The sequence below is a fragment of the Takifugu flavidus genome, chromosome 20, assembly GCF_003711565.1.
Source record: "Takifugu flavidus isolate HTHZ2018 chromosome 20, ASM371156v2, whole genome shotgun sequence".
NCBI classification, from domain to species: Eukaryota; Metazoa; Chordata; class Actinopteri; order Tetraodontiformes; family Tetraodontidae; genus Takifugu; species Takifugu flavidus.
Genome location: NC_079539.1, coordinates 9,142,431 through 9,156,693, shown reverse-complemented (window position 1 = coordinate 9,156,693; position 14,263 = coordinate 9,142,431). Strand labels below are relative to the sequence as shown.

Below are 14,263 nucleotides of genomic sequence, written 5' to 3'. Positions count from 1 at the left end.
CTCGACTGATGTGCAGAGTCTGAGGTCCCCTCTCGGTTACTGGGTCACGGCTCCTTATTAAAACACATTTAAAAACGCTAGCTGCAAAACTCCAGCGTGTAAATCAACCAAGCTAGCCTTTTCTGTCATATATTTAAAGATTTCGGAAGGATTTTTCTTTGGACCTTTCTTTAAAAGTAAAAAAAAGTCACCCCTTGATTAGATTTCATCAGGATTTATACATAAGGGAGATGGGAACACTAACTCCTGCCTAAAGGTTTATTCTGTAAGAGTATCCATACACACTCCAACTGGCTCATCTGTATCTCTGACGCCCATGCTACAACTCTGCTCTGGTGAGCATACTTCTTAAAAAGATGACACCTAAATACATCTTTGGCCACTACTATTGTAGCCACAAATGAAAAAAGTAGAGCCCCAAGGTGAAGATGCACTCAGGACAAAGGCACTAGACTTTGTTTTGGTCTAAACGTGGGTGGAAGAGGCAAGCTACCTTTACTTTGAGCTCTTGAGCTGAGCCTGGGGAGCTTTCCAGCAGTGGCAGCAGTCCTCCGGCCGCAGCCACATACACCAGTAAGAACAGGAAGGACATCTGGGAGGCCTCTAAGCCAAATAAAGTCCTGCAGCTGATCCCCAGTTGTTCTTTCAGTGCTGGTAAAAAGAGATGAGTGGACATGTACCCGTGCATAAGCAGTGATATAAACATGTGACCGATTACAGCAGTTACATTTCCCGATGGAAATGTGAAGATGGGGGCTTTCTGCCACAGTGGAAAATACACTCAGACATAAAGATCTAGTTTAGAGATTAGAGAAAAGGTCTTATTTTCAGTTTATAGTGCAGCATTTTGTTTAGTGCTGGGAATAAGAAATGCTGCATTTATGAAGAGTTGGAATTCTATAGTAATTTCAATACCGGTAATAAAAGATAAAAGGTGTGAAGCCAAGTTCAGTAGTCCATTATTCTTGGGTTTATTGGTGTTCTTTGACAGTACGGTGGTACTGTTATTACAACAAATAAAATAATAAGTGTCTGATACTTTGTGTCAACCACTTATTTCATTTCCATGCATACATACCTGCAAAATTGAAGTTCCAAACGTCCTTTTTGTTTGTACAACTCAGTAGCAAATGTTAGCATGTTAGCTTTATGAACAGACAGATGGGAGGTTGATTTCCAGGCCCAATCAAGTTGTCATTTTTTTTGGGAGGCGGGTTGAGTAAATCAGCTTACATCTGCCCAATATCTGACCAGTTTTACTGACAAATTAGTTAAACCTCACATATGCTGCGCTGAGACGTTACCAGCAGATTTGCAAGGTGGCAAATGATCAAGTTCTAGGTTTTTCCAGGAGCTTAAATCAGAGGTTGTGGGTTTTCTGTCCAAGCTTTTACTGTCTTAACTCACTTAAATCATCACAGATGTCCACATATCTGATTTAGAAAAAAAGCCCACCTGCAGTCCAGACATGCTTCTCGATGTATGACTGGAAGGTCATGCTGTCCAGTTCAACAGCGCCAGGTGTTGTTGAAGGATCCTCGATGCAAACTGTTGCACAGAGTCTCTCGATCTGAGTGTGAAAGATTAGTCGGCGTCACCCGCTTCCTGTCACCACCCCTCATCTATCCTGCACTGGAAACTGGCTCGCATCATCATATTTAGCTTGGAGCTGGTCCTAATAACGCAGCGTTTGGTGCGGGATTGTTGCCTCACCCTCCACAGCATCTGCAGGAAATCCATCAGCACCAGAGGAGACAGAGCTGGAATCCTGCTGGTGTAGGTGTGAATTCTGGCCCCCGGCCCGCCTGCGTGATACACCTTCTTGCCAACATTGTATTGTGGGTAAGTCTCAAGGCCCAGCTCCTTAATGAGCTCCAGAATGTGTGTTTGGGTACTGGAAGAGAAAAATTAAAAACGGTCCTCGAAGTGAAAGGTGAACAAATAAAGAACGTTGGAGTACACACACTCTACGAAAAACAAGTGCTTTTGGAATATAGCATTTAGTTAGACAAGTGACACCTGTCCTAAGACAAGTCAAAAATAAATAAAGTCCATGAGCTTACCTTCCTGTCCACTGTCCTCCAAAGTCCCATCGATCAGTGCCGCCAGCTGCGGGTATTTCTTTGGACACGGTGCGTCCTCCCACCCGATCTGTGAGACACAGGCTTAGCAAAAGCCTACATGTGTTCAGCAAGCTGGATCCAAAATATCTCACCTTTTCCTTCCAGGATCAGTATTTTCAAGCCAACGTTTCGTTTCCGGAGTAAATGAGCTGCACTCAGGCCGGAGAGTCCGGCACCGACAACAACAACGTCCCAAATCTCTGCTGCCATGTTTAAGCTTGCCCTGGCATTGTGTTTACTTTGCTTCTCTGTATCAGCGAGGTTATCAGGCTTTCACAACATGCCCTTTGAACTGCGACCAGACGCGTTTGCAGCCTCGTTCTTGTGTGTGCGGACGGCAGCAACCTGCAAGCTTTAAAATTATGGGACACCATGAAGCAATAAATAACTGCTGGGTTGTCAGGCAAAAGAACAGGGGTGCCAAATCCCAAGGAAGAATATATTTGTAATCCCAGGGACATTAAAATCTGTTTAATATTGTTTTTATTGAACGGATCTCATCAGTTACACAAAGAAATGAATAAATACAGTAACAAACACTTGGTTTTGTCTGTGGGAGCATCTTTAGCAACCAGCATAACACTGGCAGGCTCTTGAAAGAGCCATCGTAATAATAAAGAAGCCACGAGAACTTAACAAATATTGTGAAATGTTAATTATAGCTCCTGCTAGGAATATTATTAAACTATCAATAAATAACAACAGGACAAGATAGCATAGTAATAATAGGATTTAAAAAGTCATCCATCCATCCACCCACCCACCCATCCATCATCCATCCATCCATCCTCCCTTATCCGGGGTCGGGTATCGCTGGGGCAGCAGCCTAAGAAGAGAAGCCCAGACTTCCCTCTCCCCAGCTACCTCTTCCAGCTCATCCGGGGGGATCCCCAGGCGTTCCCAGACTGGTCGCGAGACATAGTCTCTCCAACGTGTCCTGGGTCTTCCCAGGGGTCTCCTACCGGAGGGACATGCCCTGAACACCTCACCAGGGAGGCGTCCAGGGGGCATCCTGACTAGATGCCCAAGTCCCAAGTTTAAAAAGTCACTCGTTCCCAATTCTCAGACTCTGTGAAACAGATACATTTTGTACTATGGATAAATGTGCCTATTTCACATTTTGTATATAATTTTTTGTTTTCTTTTTAAGCTTGAAATGTTTCTCAGTAATAAGAAGGTATTGTGACACTGCTTGGCCAAAACGCTGCTCCTCCGCTGACTCTGTTGCAGAATGGATATAAAAATATTGTGGACTTTTTAAACCTTTATATGGATTGGCACCTCACTCCCTCACTGAATATCTTCACCTCCACCCTCAGGCTAGAGGAGCCTTATGCCAGCTAATCAACCACTCGAGCCTCTTCTGTGCAGAGTCCAAGGGCTAACAGCGCCACAATAGAGCTGCTGGCACTCATGAGGGGATCAGATCACCCATGTCTTCTCATGCATGTTTTGGTGAGCCTTGCTCTTTAGATGAGCCTGACGTCGGTTGACCTCTGCAAAGACAGGTGGGTAAAACATGGCGCCACAGTGCTTTGATCTTCATCAGACACTTTGATTTGATGTATTTTCCCACCAGTGCCAAAGCTAGTTGCCTTTTTAATGTTGCCAAGCCAAAAACTGATTATCTATTTTTTTAAATAGAGACTGGTGGCCAGTCCTGTGTGCATTTTTCACCCAGTATCTGCTGGGATGGAGTCCAGCACTCCCTGTGAGCTGATGAGTAAGCTGTGGTAAACAGGAAATGGATGTGTTTTTAAATTGAGCTCTTTGAGAGTAAAGTTCAGGAGAGGGACCACGCCTCCATCGCTACACCTCCTGTCATCTGAGCATAAAAGCCCCTCTTCCTATTTATTTAGACATTTATTCTTCGCTCATTATCTCAGCTGGGGGTCTGTCTGTGATGGGGGGCATCAAGGCAGTCATCCGTCTTGCTCAACAGCCCGTTGACACTCCTCAACCCCTCAACACTCCGTCACAAAAGACTTGTTTACACCTCACGGATGGTGCGGCGTGTCCTGAAATGGGAGGTTGGTCGTTTCTACACCCTGAGAGATAAAGTCCTTCCCGGTGTAATTAATCCACCTCCACCGTGACCCCGGCCATCGCCGCCGTGCTGTTTAGAAAATGCAACCTTTTCCTTACAGATCCGGCAAATTTAAAGCCTTGTTTTCCCTCAAACTCATGCATATGCAAACCTGACAGGCGGGTGTGTTTGTCCTCCCTCGAGACCACGTGTTCCTTTTCATTGAAACTGCAGCCCTGTGACAGATGGGGGGTGGGGAGGGGGGCAAAGTGAGGCGGGGGCATGAATCAGATGATATATTTGGGTTTTCACTGATTTACTCTCATTTGTGCTGCTGTTGCTCTTTTTATTTGGATATAAGTTGATAACAGATGAGATCACATGTGAACCGGCACAAACGCAATAATTTTTGGATGCCAGAAATCTTCCTGCGCTCCCTCGCTGTTCATCTCGTAAATTAGCTCTGAGTTTCTCCGAGTTGTTGCTCGTCCTGTTTCTTTGTATTGTTGAGCTGTTTTTCGATCTTGAAAAGGATTAGTGTGGTTGTGGGTACACAGAGGAGGCGGTAAATACTCTAATAGCAGCTCAATGACCACCCTGGTAAACAGGTAAGACAGGAGCAAGCGTCCAATCAGAAGGGGAGGGCGATGGGGAGGGGAGGGGAGGAGGAGGAGGAGGAGGAGGTGTTCCCTGTGACACAGCAACCACAGCTCATGAAACATTTTGGGCCTCAGCGCTCTCAGGGACTCTCCCAATACTCATTTCAATACTGGAAAGCTGCAGCGAAGACCTACTGGTTCGGCTGGAGAGACTGGTGGTTTGATTTTCAGCAGGATTATGTTCAAACACATTTGTCCATCGTTGTTGGGTGTCCTGTTAGTTACCACCAGCCTTTGGAAAACAGGTACGACTACACACATAATACGTGACTTTATTGTGTGTTTCATTGTTTGTTTTCCCACTAGATGACTCTTTTCTGACTCTTTTGCAAAGATCATCACAGTAATCTTGATATAGAATCGTGCCTTCATCTTTGTTCATCATCTCTCAACTGAAGGGCTCAGGAGCGTTAGCCTCCCCAGTGCGTTACCATGGGGACCTTCTGCCTGCCCAATTAGGCTCTAGCTTGATGGTTGACTGTTATCAAGGGATTTGATCATGTATTGTTTTCTGTAAACTGTATACTCGAGTTTGTTTTAATGAACTTTGGAAATCTTTTTCTTGCTATATGCCCCATCCTATTTGGGGTCGGAGGAAGGTATCCTAGCACCTCATCCTTCCACCAAAAAAACATCTACATTTTGTCTGCTCCGGGGCTTGAACCGATAATGTCTACTCCTCAGCCCCCTCCCCTACAGACTGAGCTACCACCGCCCCAACTTGATTTGCAAAAATGATGTGATAGACTGGTGGCACGCTGGCGCAGTGCCTTGAGGCAAGACGGACCTAGTTTCCAATTCCTCTGGGACCTCTCCTGTGTGGAGTTTGCGTGTTCTCCTCGTGTACTTGCATGTACTCCGGTTTCCTCCCACAGTCCAAAGACCCAAAGATGTATCCGGGGGATACATGAATAGATGGATGGATGGATGGAGATGCGACCAATGAGGGATGAGATCATTTCTCATTTCCCAACTTCTCCATCCTTTTCATGTGCTATCATCAATTGCCACCTGAGTGCAGTTCCAACTCTACTTAGTTCACAATCCACCAAGGAAGATCCTGGTTTCCTGGATGTGGACCTGCTCTCGCCATCTTTATTAAGAATCAGCAGCAGGGATGGCAGAAATGTTGTGCTTCCAAATACGAAGGTCCCACTAAGAACTGCAGACGTTCACAAGTCTGAGTACTGCGTACGGGGAAGCGGTCAGTAGGCATTTGCAACAGGGTCATGTTTGAATGTTCTCCGAAGGGCGGGGCATGCAGGTGACGTCCACGGGCCCGCTGACCATGCAGAGAGCTGAGGGAGACGGCGTGAGTTTGGGGTGCAGGTACAGGACAAGCCCTTCAGACACCGGAGAGCTTGACATCGAGTGGTCCATGATCAATCCAGACACAACACAGAAGAACCAGATGGTAAGAATCCTTTTAGATGTGTGAACTGAAGGATCCCTCCACCATCTCCATCAAATTCGACTCAATTAAAAGTGATTTTTGACAGTACAATTATGTCAGACCCTGTGAGATATTTAATTTTAGATTTCACACCTGTAATTATTTAGATTTCCACTTCATTTGCTGTGTTTCCTGAAGTGTGCAGTGTTGAACAACTACTGCCCCATTTCTCAATTCCACGTCTAATTACTGACTAATTACTTTCAAATGAAATAAGCGCTCCAGTTTGGGTAACACTCACATTATGGTTGTCTCAATTTATTTACCTTAAAGGTTCGTCTTTGTCTTTCCAGACAAACTCTTGCTCTTTTTCTCTCGTCTTTGTCTTTCTCTGAGTCTGTTTCTGTCTCTCTCACATACGCACATGTGATTTTTTAAGATTTATTAAACCCATTTCAAGTTCAAGGGCAAGAAAAGTTTTAAAAGAAAAACTAAAGAAGACCAAAGTTTGCGCCTCCATCGTCCGTCCATCTATCTCCACCTGTCTGTGAAGGATTAGCACCTTAATCATTTTTCCCCTGTAGGTAAAAAAAACAAAAACGCCACTTTTTTCAAAAAGACAGGCTCCTGATAGAGGATGGGAATAAGAGTCGTATAAACAAAGAGTATCTGTGCTTCTTTGTGGCACGTGTGCTCGGAGAGAAGAAATGATATCTTCTATTTCGGAGTTGATGTTGATCTTATCACAACTGAACTGGGCCTCATGGGTCATGGGTTCTGGAAGGAAACAATAATGGAGAGGAAAGACAGGCAGCAAGCTGGCGTTATAACAACCCGTTTCCATTTGTCCCCCCTTTCATTAGCTCTTGTCTTACACTAGTGGCACCAAATACATCCACGGCAGCGGCGTGTTTGCTCACGGACTCAGCTTTGCTGCTGGCGACCCCTCGATGGGCGACGCCTCGCTGACCATCTCCCTGCTGTCGTTTGCTCACAGCGGTACTTACCAGTGCAAAGTGAAGAAATCACCAGGAGTGGACATGCTCAAGATGTCGCTGGCAGTAATGGGTAGGAGCCGCATCCTTGCAGTAAGACTATCTGGCAATGCTATTCTGTGTCTGAGCAATAAAATAACACCAGAGGTTCTGCAGAGGGCACATTTTCTCCTGTCCACACTTCACATTGTAGTTATTTAAATGGATAAAATTAGTAGGCTCAGAATGCTTGTAACATGCAGAGTGTAGAGGTAGAGAATATATTTCTAATTATATTTGAAAAGCAGTCTTGAGAACGCTAGATCTGTAAAGCTAAATAATACCGTAGATTTCTGCACACCTCCCTTTTTACCTGCTTATATCTAAAGAACCATACATTTTTAAACATAATTAAAGAAACTATGGCCGCTTTCATCATTGCCAGCCTTTAATCTGAGGAATATATTTCTGTTGTTTTGGAGAAACTGCAGGTATATTTTCAATGGGACGCATTGTACAAAAAAGAAAGGCAATTTTAGCTTTTAATGATTAACTGAGAAGAAAAGAGGGAAAACAGAAGCCTTTTGTCGATGTGTTTGTTGACATTTCAAGGGAATTCTGCCTTGTGCAGGCTGAGTCACATTAAATCATAAGGACATGGAATAAAAACATTCGAAGAACGACGACCGGCGTATGAGTTATCATCTAAAGCTAATTGGGTATTTTGACAGAAATGCCGCAAAGAGCCAGAGAGCAAATATGTAAACTCTCAAGTAAACTTTGATCATCCTACAAAAATTATATTATGTCCCAAATCTACCAACAAAGTCTTTCTCTTGACCCCTTTTGTAACGTCCAAGGATGCCATGTCCCATTCATAATGCGTTGTAAATATTTTGAGGTTTTGAGGTGCATTATAATAAACAATGAAAACACGAGTGCTTTGGATAAACCTTCCCAGGACCTAAGAGGGTCTTTATATAGCCTCATCACTGCTGCCCTCATCAAAGGCTTTAAAACAAATGTATTCAAAATGAGGAAAATTACCTATTTCCTGTTTTATTTCAGTGAAGCCTTCTGTGCCAAAGTGCTGGGTGGAGGGGGGCGATGTGGTAGGTGAGGCTCTGTCTCTGCACTGCAAGGTGGAAAAAGGCTCCCCTCCCTTGAGGTACTCTTGGACAAGGATAAGTGGAGGCCCCTTCCCTGCCACAGCCACACAGGGTAAGCATGTCCTCTACTGACTTTGTGATGCTACTACATGTTCAACATGCTGCATGTATGTAGAATGTTTGGTCTTGGTGACATAAATCTCTGATACCTGTTAAATCCTTTGGTAAACTCTCCTTCCCAGCCATGCTGATCAACACTGGCAGTGGGATCACAGCTACCCTCTCCAGAATCTGATCATCAGTCCTAAATTAGATTTTGTTATATAGTCCCCTCTATTATCACTAGAAGATCTATCCTTTATATAGTATGTAGCTATTTTATAACTTTAAATCTGCCTCCCCTCTCTGCTGTGGCAGAGCTGGGATCTAGACGAGGTTTCTGACTTGTGAAAAGAAGTTCATCTCCTCTCTGCCTGCGTTTGGGCTGTTTGGTTGTCAGTTTTTAACCCAATTCTTGTAAATCTCAGTAAATAGCACTTGTCCCAACAGGAAGGTTGTCGGTTTGAATCTCACCTGAGGTTGATTGTCAGTTGGACCAGGTGAAGATATGGGTGCAACAAACAAACCTGTTAGCTTCTTATTTGCCAAAATAAAGATAACCGAAAATGTAGATTAAAAGGAGAAATCGTTGCTCAGCAGAAACCGTTTGCTCTCTCCATGAAGGTGCAAAGGTGCGCGTAAAATTCCCAGCATTCCACGTGGTTTCCTGCGCCGTCTTCCACTCTTTGCTCAGATCCATCCGCTCGTCTGTGTGTGTTTCAGAGGGTGCGACCGGAGAGCTGAGAATCACCAACCACTCCCAGAGCTTCGCGGGCCTCTACGACTGCCGGGCCAGCAACACCGTCGGGGCGGAGCGCTGCAGGGTCGTCCTGAAAGCTAACAAACGTAAGGAACTTAAACAGAACATTCCCATCCACGTGGCAGCGCAGGACGCACTCACAAGAGCAGAGAAGACCTAGATTTCTTCCTTTAAGTGTTGTGTCTCTGTAGACGTGCCGGGGGGGAGGCGGTCCTCGTTAAAGGCTTCGGCCTGGTAATCATCGCTAGCTCGACAACACAATCATGTAAACAGCTTTGTGGGATAGGATTTATAGGGGATAGGATTTAACACCCAGATGTGTTTGTTCCCAGATGTGTTTGTTCACGTCCACCTCTTCCTCTGATTTGTTTCATCCTTTTTAACTCCCGACCTTTCTGGGATCTGATTTTTCTGAACATTCGGATTCCAGTTAATCAGACTTAAATGGTGCCGCTACTCTTCCCTTCATTCACAAACAAATCTGCTATTCGCCAATCGCTTCAAAAAGCACCTAAATGGAGTCAAAGTCAGATTTGCGACTCCACCGGAGAACAAAACCAACAAGAACAGAAGCCGGCACCTCAGAACCACCGGAGCGGTCTGGGCCAGGATGAATCTGGCTGCTCTAAGTGCAGCAGTCACTGATTCACCACGGAATAAATCATCCCGCACAACTGGGCTTTCCCAATCTAGGGATCCATAAAATAAGTTTGTCTTGGAGGTCCGTGGAGCAGATCCAAATATTACATCTTGTGGGGTCTATTAGTTTGACTTGCAGCGCTCCGGTGCTGCTCCGAGGCAGGTGATCATCCCTTTTTCTCATCTGCCGGCAGCAATCTCAGACAACTCTGGCCTTTAAAGGGAAGACGGAGCGGTTCTGGGCAGAGGTTGCAGACGCGCTGTTTAAAGCTGCTCACATCCTTTGTTCTTGGTTCTTTGGGTCGTTCCAGCTCCAAACCGAGCCGGCGTGATCATCGGCACCATCGTGGGTTCTCTGCTCCTTGTCTTTATCCTGCTGGCCTTCCTGGCAGTTCTCACCTGGAAGCTGAGGAGCAGGTATCGGCCGGAGAAAGAGTTATCCAACGAAATCAGGTAGGAGGCCTCGTCCTTCCTATCTGGAGGGTCTGCGGAAACGTTGTCGTATGAAACGAGTATAAATGTGCAGAGGTTCAGCTATTTTCTAGCTTTTCGGCGCAAAAACAACGACGACAAGCGAGCAGGAGAAAGAGCAACTCCGAGGGTGGATTACAAGCATTCCAACAACACAAAACAAGCCCACCAAAGTGGCTTAGATAAAAGTTTGAACTAAATCCCAGACTTGAACTTCAAAGAAAAGAAAATTCAAAGCAGTAAGTACAGGCAGAACACCTTTCCATTTAAATTTGCACCTCTTTTCCAAAGACTGTGCAGACTTTTTTTAATTCCCGCCTTCATAAGGGGCTTTAAATGTGCAGACGGAGCCTGCTGGGCTCTTATGAAGCCATCTGTATATGCTGCAATTGCCCAGAGAGAAAAGTATGAAGCTGAAATGCGGGTTCTTGTTCTGATGCTCCTTCCGATTTAAAAACCCAACAACCTCTGAAGGGCTGGACCGACTCTTGGACACGCGATGAAGCTCAACGTGTCCGATTTTGTTCCGTCGAAACGCGATGTCAATCAAACGAGGCTGTTTTTAACGTTCCAGCCCTGAAGCGCAACAGGAGTTTCTCTTCCAATGTTCCGACACCTTTTAGAGTGACCACACCAATATAAGAGAAGTCTACGAACTGGTGCAGCTAGACTGGCCAAAGGTCACTGGTTGATCTGGACGCTAGCTATGATTCTTAAAGAGATGCCAGTAAAACAGACAAAAAGAAGAAAAACTGCTTTATGGTGCACTAATTAGGCCGTGTGGCGCTTTGTAGCGCTGTTGGGATGTTAAGTGAGGTTCGCTGTACCCTATTTAGTGCACCCAATGTATCCCATAATGCAATGTGAAAAGAAGTGTGCATGTTCCCATCATCCTCTGGGGTTGCACACGAGATGCAAGACGTTAATTATTCAGGATTTGGCTGATTATTAATGGCACAGTGCACATCTACGAACATCTACACGCCATTTAAAGCTTGCTGGTGTCGTAGCAGGAAGCAGGTTTCCAGTTTATCAGCGAGTTCCCTAAATAGTCTTGTACAGTGAGTACAGTACCGGCGAACGAGACCCCAGCGAGCGCTACGCCAGTGCACTTTCAGTCCGGCTGAATCCGTGATTAAGAAGTGAAGCGGATAAAGGAAAGGTGCGACTGAGTGACAGAGGAGAGGGGACGGACTCTCAAGCAGCCCCACGTTCATGGAGGAGGACAATTCTGTGGAGGTTCTCTGGTCTGTAGACGCAATAAACCCCAGTGGTGGCAACTTGTGCCACTGGTTGAGCTCACAGTTTGCCATCATGCAACAAAAAAGATATAATTGGCACAATACTGTCCAGCCAGTCCCCATTCTTGCTCTCGCAGCTGAAGCGCTCTTCCTGAATGTATTAGGTTAGCGTTGATGTAAAACAGCCCACATGATGGCTGAAAGAAGAGCAGCATCCACGTGGGAGGACCTCGCTGTAGATGCAGGAGCTCTCTGAAGGCAGAGCGGCGCCAACCTCCGCTGCTCTCAGATCCACGAGAGGCTGAATTAAGCGGCCTAGCTTAAGTGACGGAGGCGAATGTCAGGAGAGATAGAAGGTTCGAGTGTCGAGTCACTGTTGTTAAAAAGTTGCTAATGTAAACGACCTCTGAATCAGAAGCAACACGTCAGATATGTGAGGTCAAAACATGAATGACACCAACGATCCTCTCCAAACTTTGGTTCAGAGGCTAATTTAGCGCCGCTGAATCTGAAGCGCTAGTTTATGGTGGATTATGCCAAATTCGCCGCAGCGAAACACAAATTCCACACGAGTTTACGCACAAGTGCCATGGTTGGGTTTATAGTCTGTCTTGCCAGTAACAGTTAATTGCACCAACACTTTCGCTCCGAAACAAAAGGCTGTGATATACGAGCGCGTCGTTGCAGCCTGCAGCCGATTGTTTCCCCGTCCCAACAGTCGGCGCCACCATCTGCCATGGAAATCAGGGCTTTGACAAAAAGCATCATTACCGGGAACTCTGTCAGACTTGGACTGTGTAATTGTTCCTATTCAGATTCATCCCTTATTTCGCCCAGAGGACAGTTTTTGTTAACACAACTCAGTGGCGCTGCGGCGATGCTAAACGATGCAAGCTAATTAACCTGACCAAATTAGCTTGTAGTTCCCACACCGGGGGTTGTTGAGTTTTACAAACGTTTATAAACCCAGCTCACGATGAGAATCTGATGGTTAGCAGGAATACAGAGGGGGGCAGTCCCTGCTTTCTCCTCAAAGCACGGTGGGATTATGTTCACACACATTTGTGTTCCAATTGTTTCAAGCACAATTGGACCCCCCCCCCTTCCCGGCCATGACCAGCATTCAAGAGCCCCCGCACCATAACTTAAACCTAAAAAAGAAATCAAATTTGTGGTCAATTTAGGCGGCGAAAGGCAGGCAGATCCTGTAAACGGCAGAGGTTAAAAAGTCTCAGTTCATTTTTCTTGAACGTACCAACAAAACTATTCACAAGTCCCGAAAATTAACGGTTCTTGTCATAACAAGATGCATTTGGAAGCACGCTCCCACTTCTCAAACAGCAACATTCCCAGTCTCGTTGGCTTCCCCACAATCTGCCAGATTGAATCAGCTGTGATCCCAGCTGATTCTGCGGCGGAGCAGGATCGGATCACATCCTTCTTCTGGTGTCGGGACCGGAGCGAGTATAGAAACAGAGAAAAGAAGGTGGAAGGGAGAGGAGGTGCTGGCGAGGTTACAACACAGATCCGTCCTCCTCACCTGTGGGCGGGGGGGGGGGGGGAGGCATTAGTGGGTTTCATTAACACACACATCTTTTTAATTCTCTCTTTGTGAGGACTGTCAAGGACATAATAAACTACTGAACTCCCTAAAAGAAGCCCGATGTCCCATACAACCCAATTTTAACCTCAGCCTTAAGAACAAACACTTCTGAATCTGCGAGGACCACCCAATATGTCCTCACTTTGCTAGTAGAATGCATAGGTGGGTACTCCATATATAGCAAGTACAAGAACACTCACACGTGTACTTTTATGTTTATGAGGACTTGTCTCAATATAAATCAGCCCCGGCCCATTACGCTAACCCGCAACCATCCCTTTAAAGGTGTGTGTCTCCACTTCACATAAAAAACCTTGTTCATTAGATCCCTATTTTAAAAGCCCTTATATAGCATGTACTCATCTGCCGTATGTGTGTCCATCCTTCCTTCGCCGGATGCAGCAGCATCCACAGTTTGTCAGTGAAATTAGGCCGTGAGATGCTAAACGGACTCATCAATGGCCAATATGAGTTATGATTTCATTACTGGTGCGAATGATTTTTAGCCTTGTTCACCGTTTGGTCATGAGTGTGAGAGAAATTAGTTTTGATCCGTTGTAAAGGATTTTGCATTCGTTTGATGACCTTAATGACGGAAACAAAGCAAATCGGGAGCCCGTTGCAGCCATACTGATGAGCTCAAATGGAACAAATTCAACGGCAAAACAGCACAACGGAAACCTTCAGACGCAAGGTGCTTGACCTTGACCCCTGCTCTTGCTCTGGCATCCAACAGGGAGGACGCCCAGCCCCCAGCGAGCCGCCCGGTCAGTCGCCACACGGACAGAAGCTCTGCTCGGTGCCCTCAGGTTCTGTACTGCGAGGTCAGCCGGAGCGAGCCGGATTCCTTCGGAGGAGGCAGAAACACGGCGTCCATCCACAGCCAGAGACACACGTCCGTCAGACACGCGTACGACAGCGACTACTAGGTCTGATGAGCGGCTACGGCTAAAAGGTTAGCATTCAGGTCAAAGTCAGGACCGAATCTGGATATAAAATTGCACATTGTATATGCCTATAGTCTGTTACATCCACGAAGGCTTTGAAATAAAGCTTTTTTCCTCTGGCACTTGAATCATATAATAAAAAGACAACCAATGAAGTGAGATAAAAAAGCTTAATTTCTAAACTTTTAAAAAGGAGATACTGGCTGGGATCTAGCTGGC

General features: G+C 45.6%; 2 protein-coding genes across 2 annotated transcripts in view; one reads left to right on the top strand and one right to left on the bottom strand.

The window, feature by feature from the left end:
- Positions 1-2,376, bottom strand: part of si:ch211-127i16.2 (probable flavin-containing monoamine oxidase A) — a 38,082-nt gene extending 35,706 nt beyond the window's left edge. Inside the window, exons 1-5 of the mRNA XM_057019708.1 lie at positions 2,216-2,376; positions 2,064-2,151; positions 1,714-1,894; positions 1,456-1,570; positions 494-651 (exon numbers count right to left, since the gene is read on the bottom strand). Of these exons, the coding sequence (XP_056875688.1) occupies positions 494-651; positions 1,456-1,570; positions 1,714-1,894; positions 2,064-2,151; positions 2,216-2,333 (660 nt within the window). The 5' untranslated portion in view covers positions 2,334-2,376. The remainder of the gene's footprint in view (positions 1-493; positions 652-1,455; positions 1,571-1,713; positions 1,895-2,063; positions 2,152-2,215) is intronic.
- A 2,468-nt stretch (positions 2,377-4,844) lies between these two features.
- LOC130517671 (coxsackievirus and adenovirus receptor homolog) lies at positions 4,845-14,163 on the top strand. The gene is made up of 7 exons (XM_057019709.1): positions 4,845-5,053; positions 6,059-6,222; positions 7,065-7,269; positions 8,244-8,396; positions 9,107-9,229; positions 10,094-10,235; positions 13,834-14,163. The coding sequence occupies exons 1-7, from the start codon at positions 4,987-4,989 to the stop codon at positions 14,024-14,026; spliced, it is 1,047 nt and encodes a 348-aa protein (XP_056875689.1). The 5' UTR covers positions 4,845-4,986; the 3' UTR covers positions 14,027-14,163.
- Positions 14,164-14,263: the final 100 nt, after the last annotated feature.

What these genes read in the sequence shown, in the direction of transcription:
- LOC130517671 (XM_057019709.1), top strand. Translation starts at nt 4,987, where the DNA reads ATGTTCAAACACATTTGTCCATCGTTGTTGGGTGTCCTGTTAGTTACC. An exon ending in CACCAGCCTTTGGAAAACAG is followed by an intron (nt 5,054 to 6,058) that starts GTACGACTACAC and finishes TGTTCTCCGAAG; the next exon opens with GGCGGGGCATGCAGGTGACG. An exon ending in GATGTCGCTGGCAGTAATGG is followed by an intron (nt 7,270 to 8,243) that starts GTAGGAGCCGCA and finishes GTTTTATTTCAG; the next exon opens with TGAAGCCTTCTGTGCCAAAG.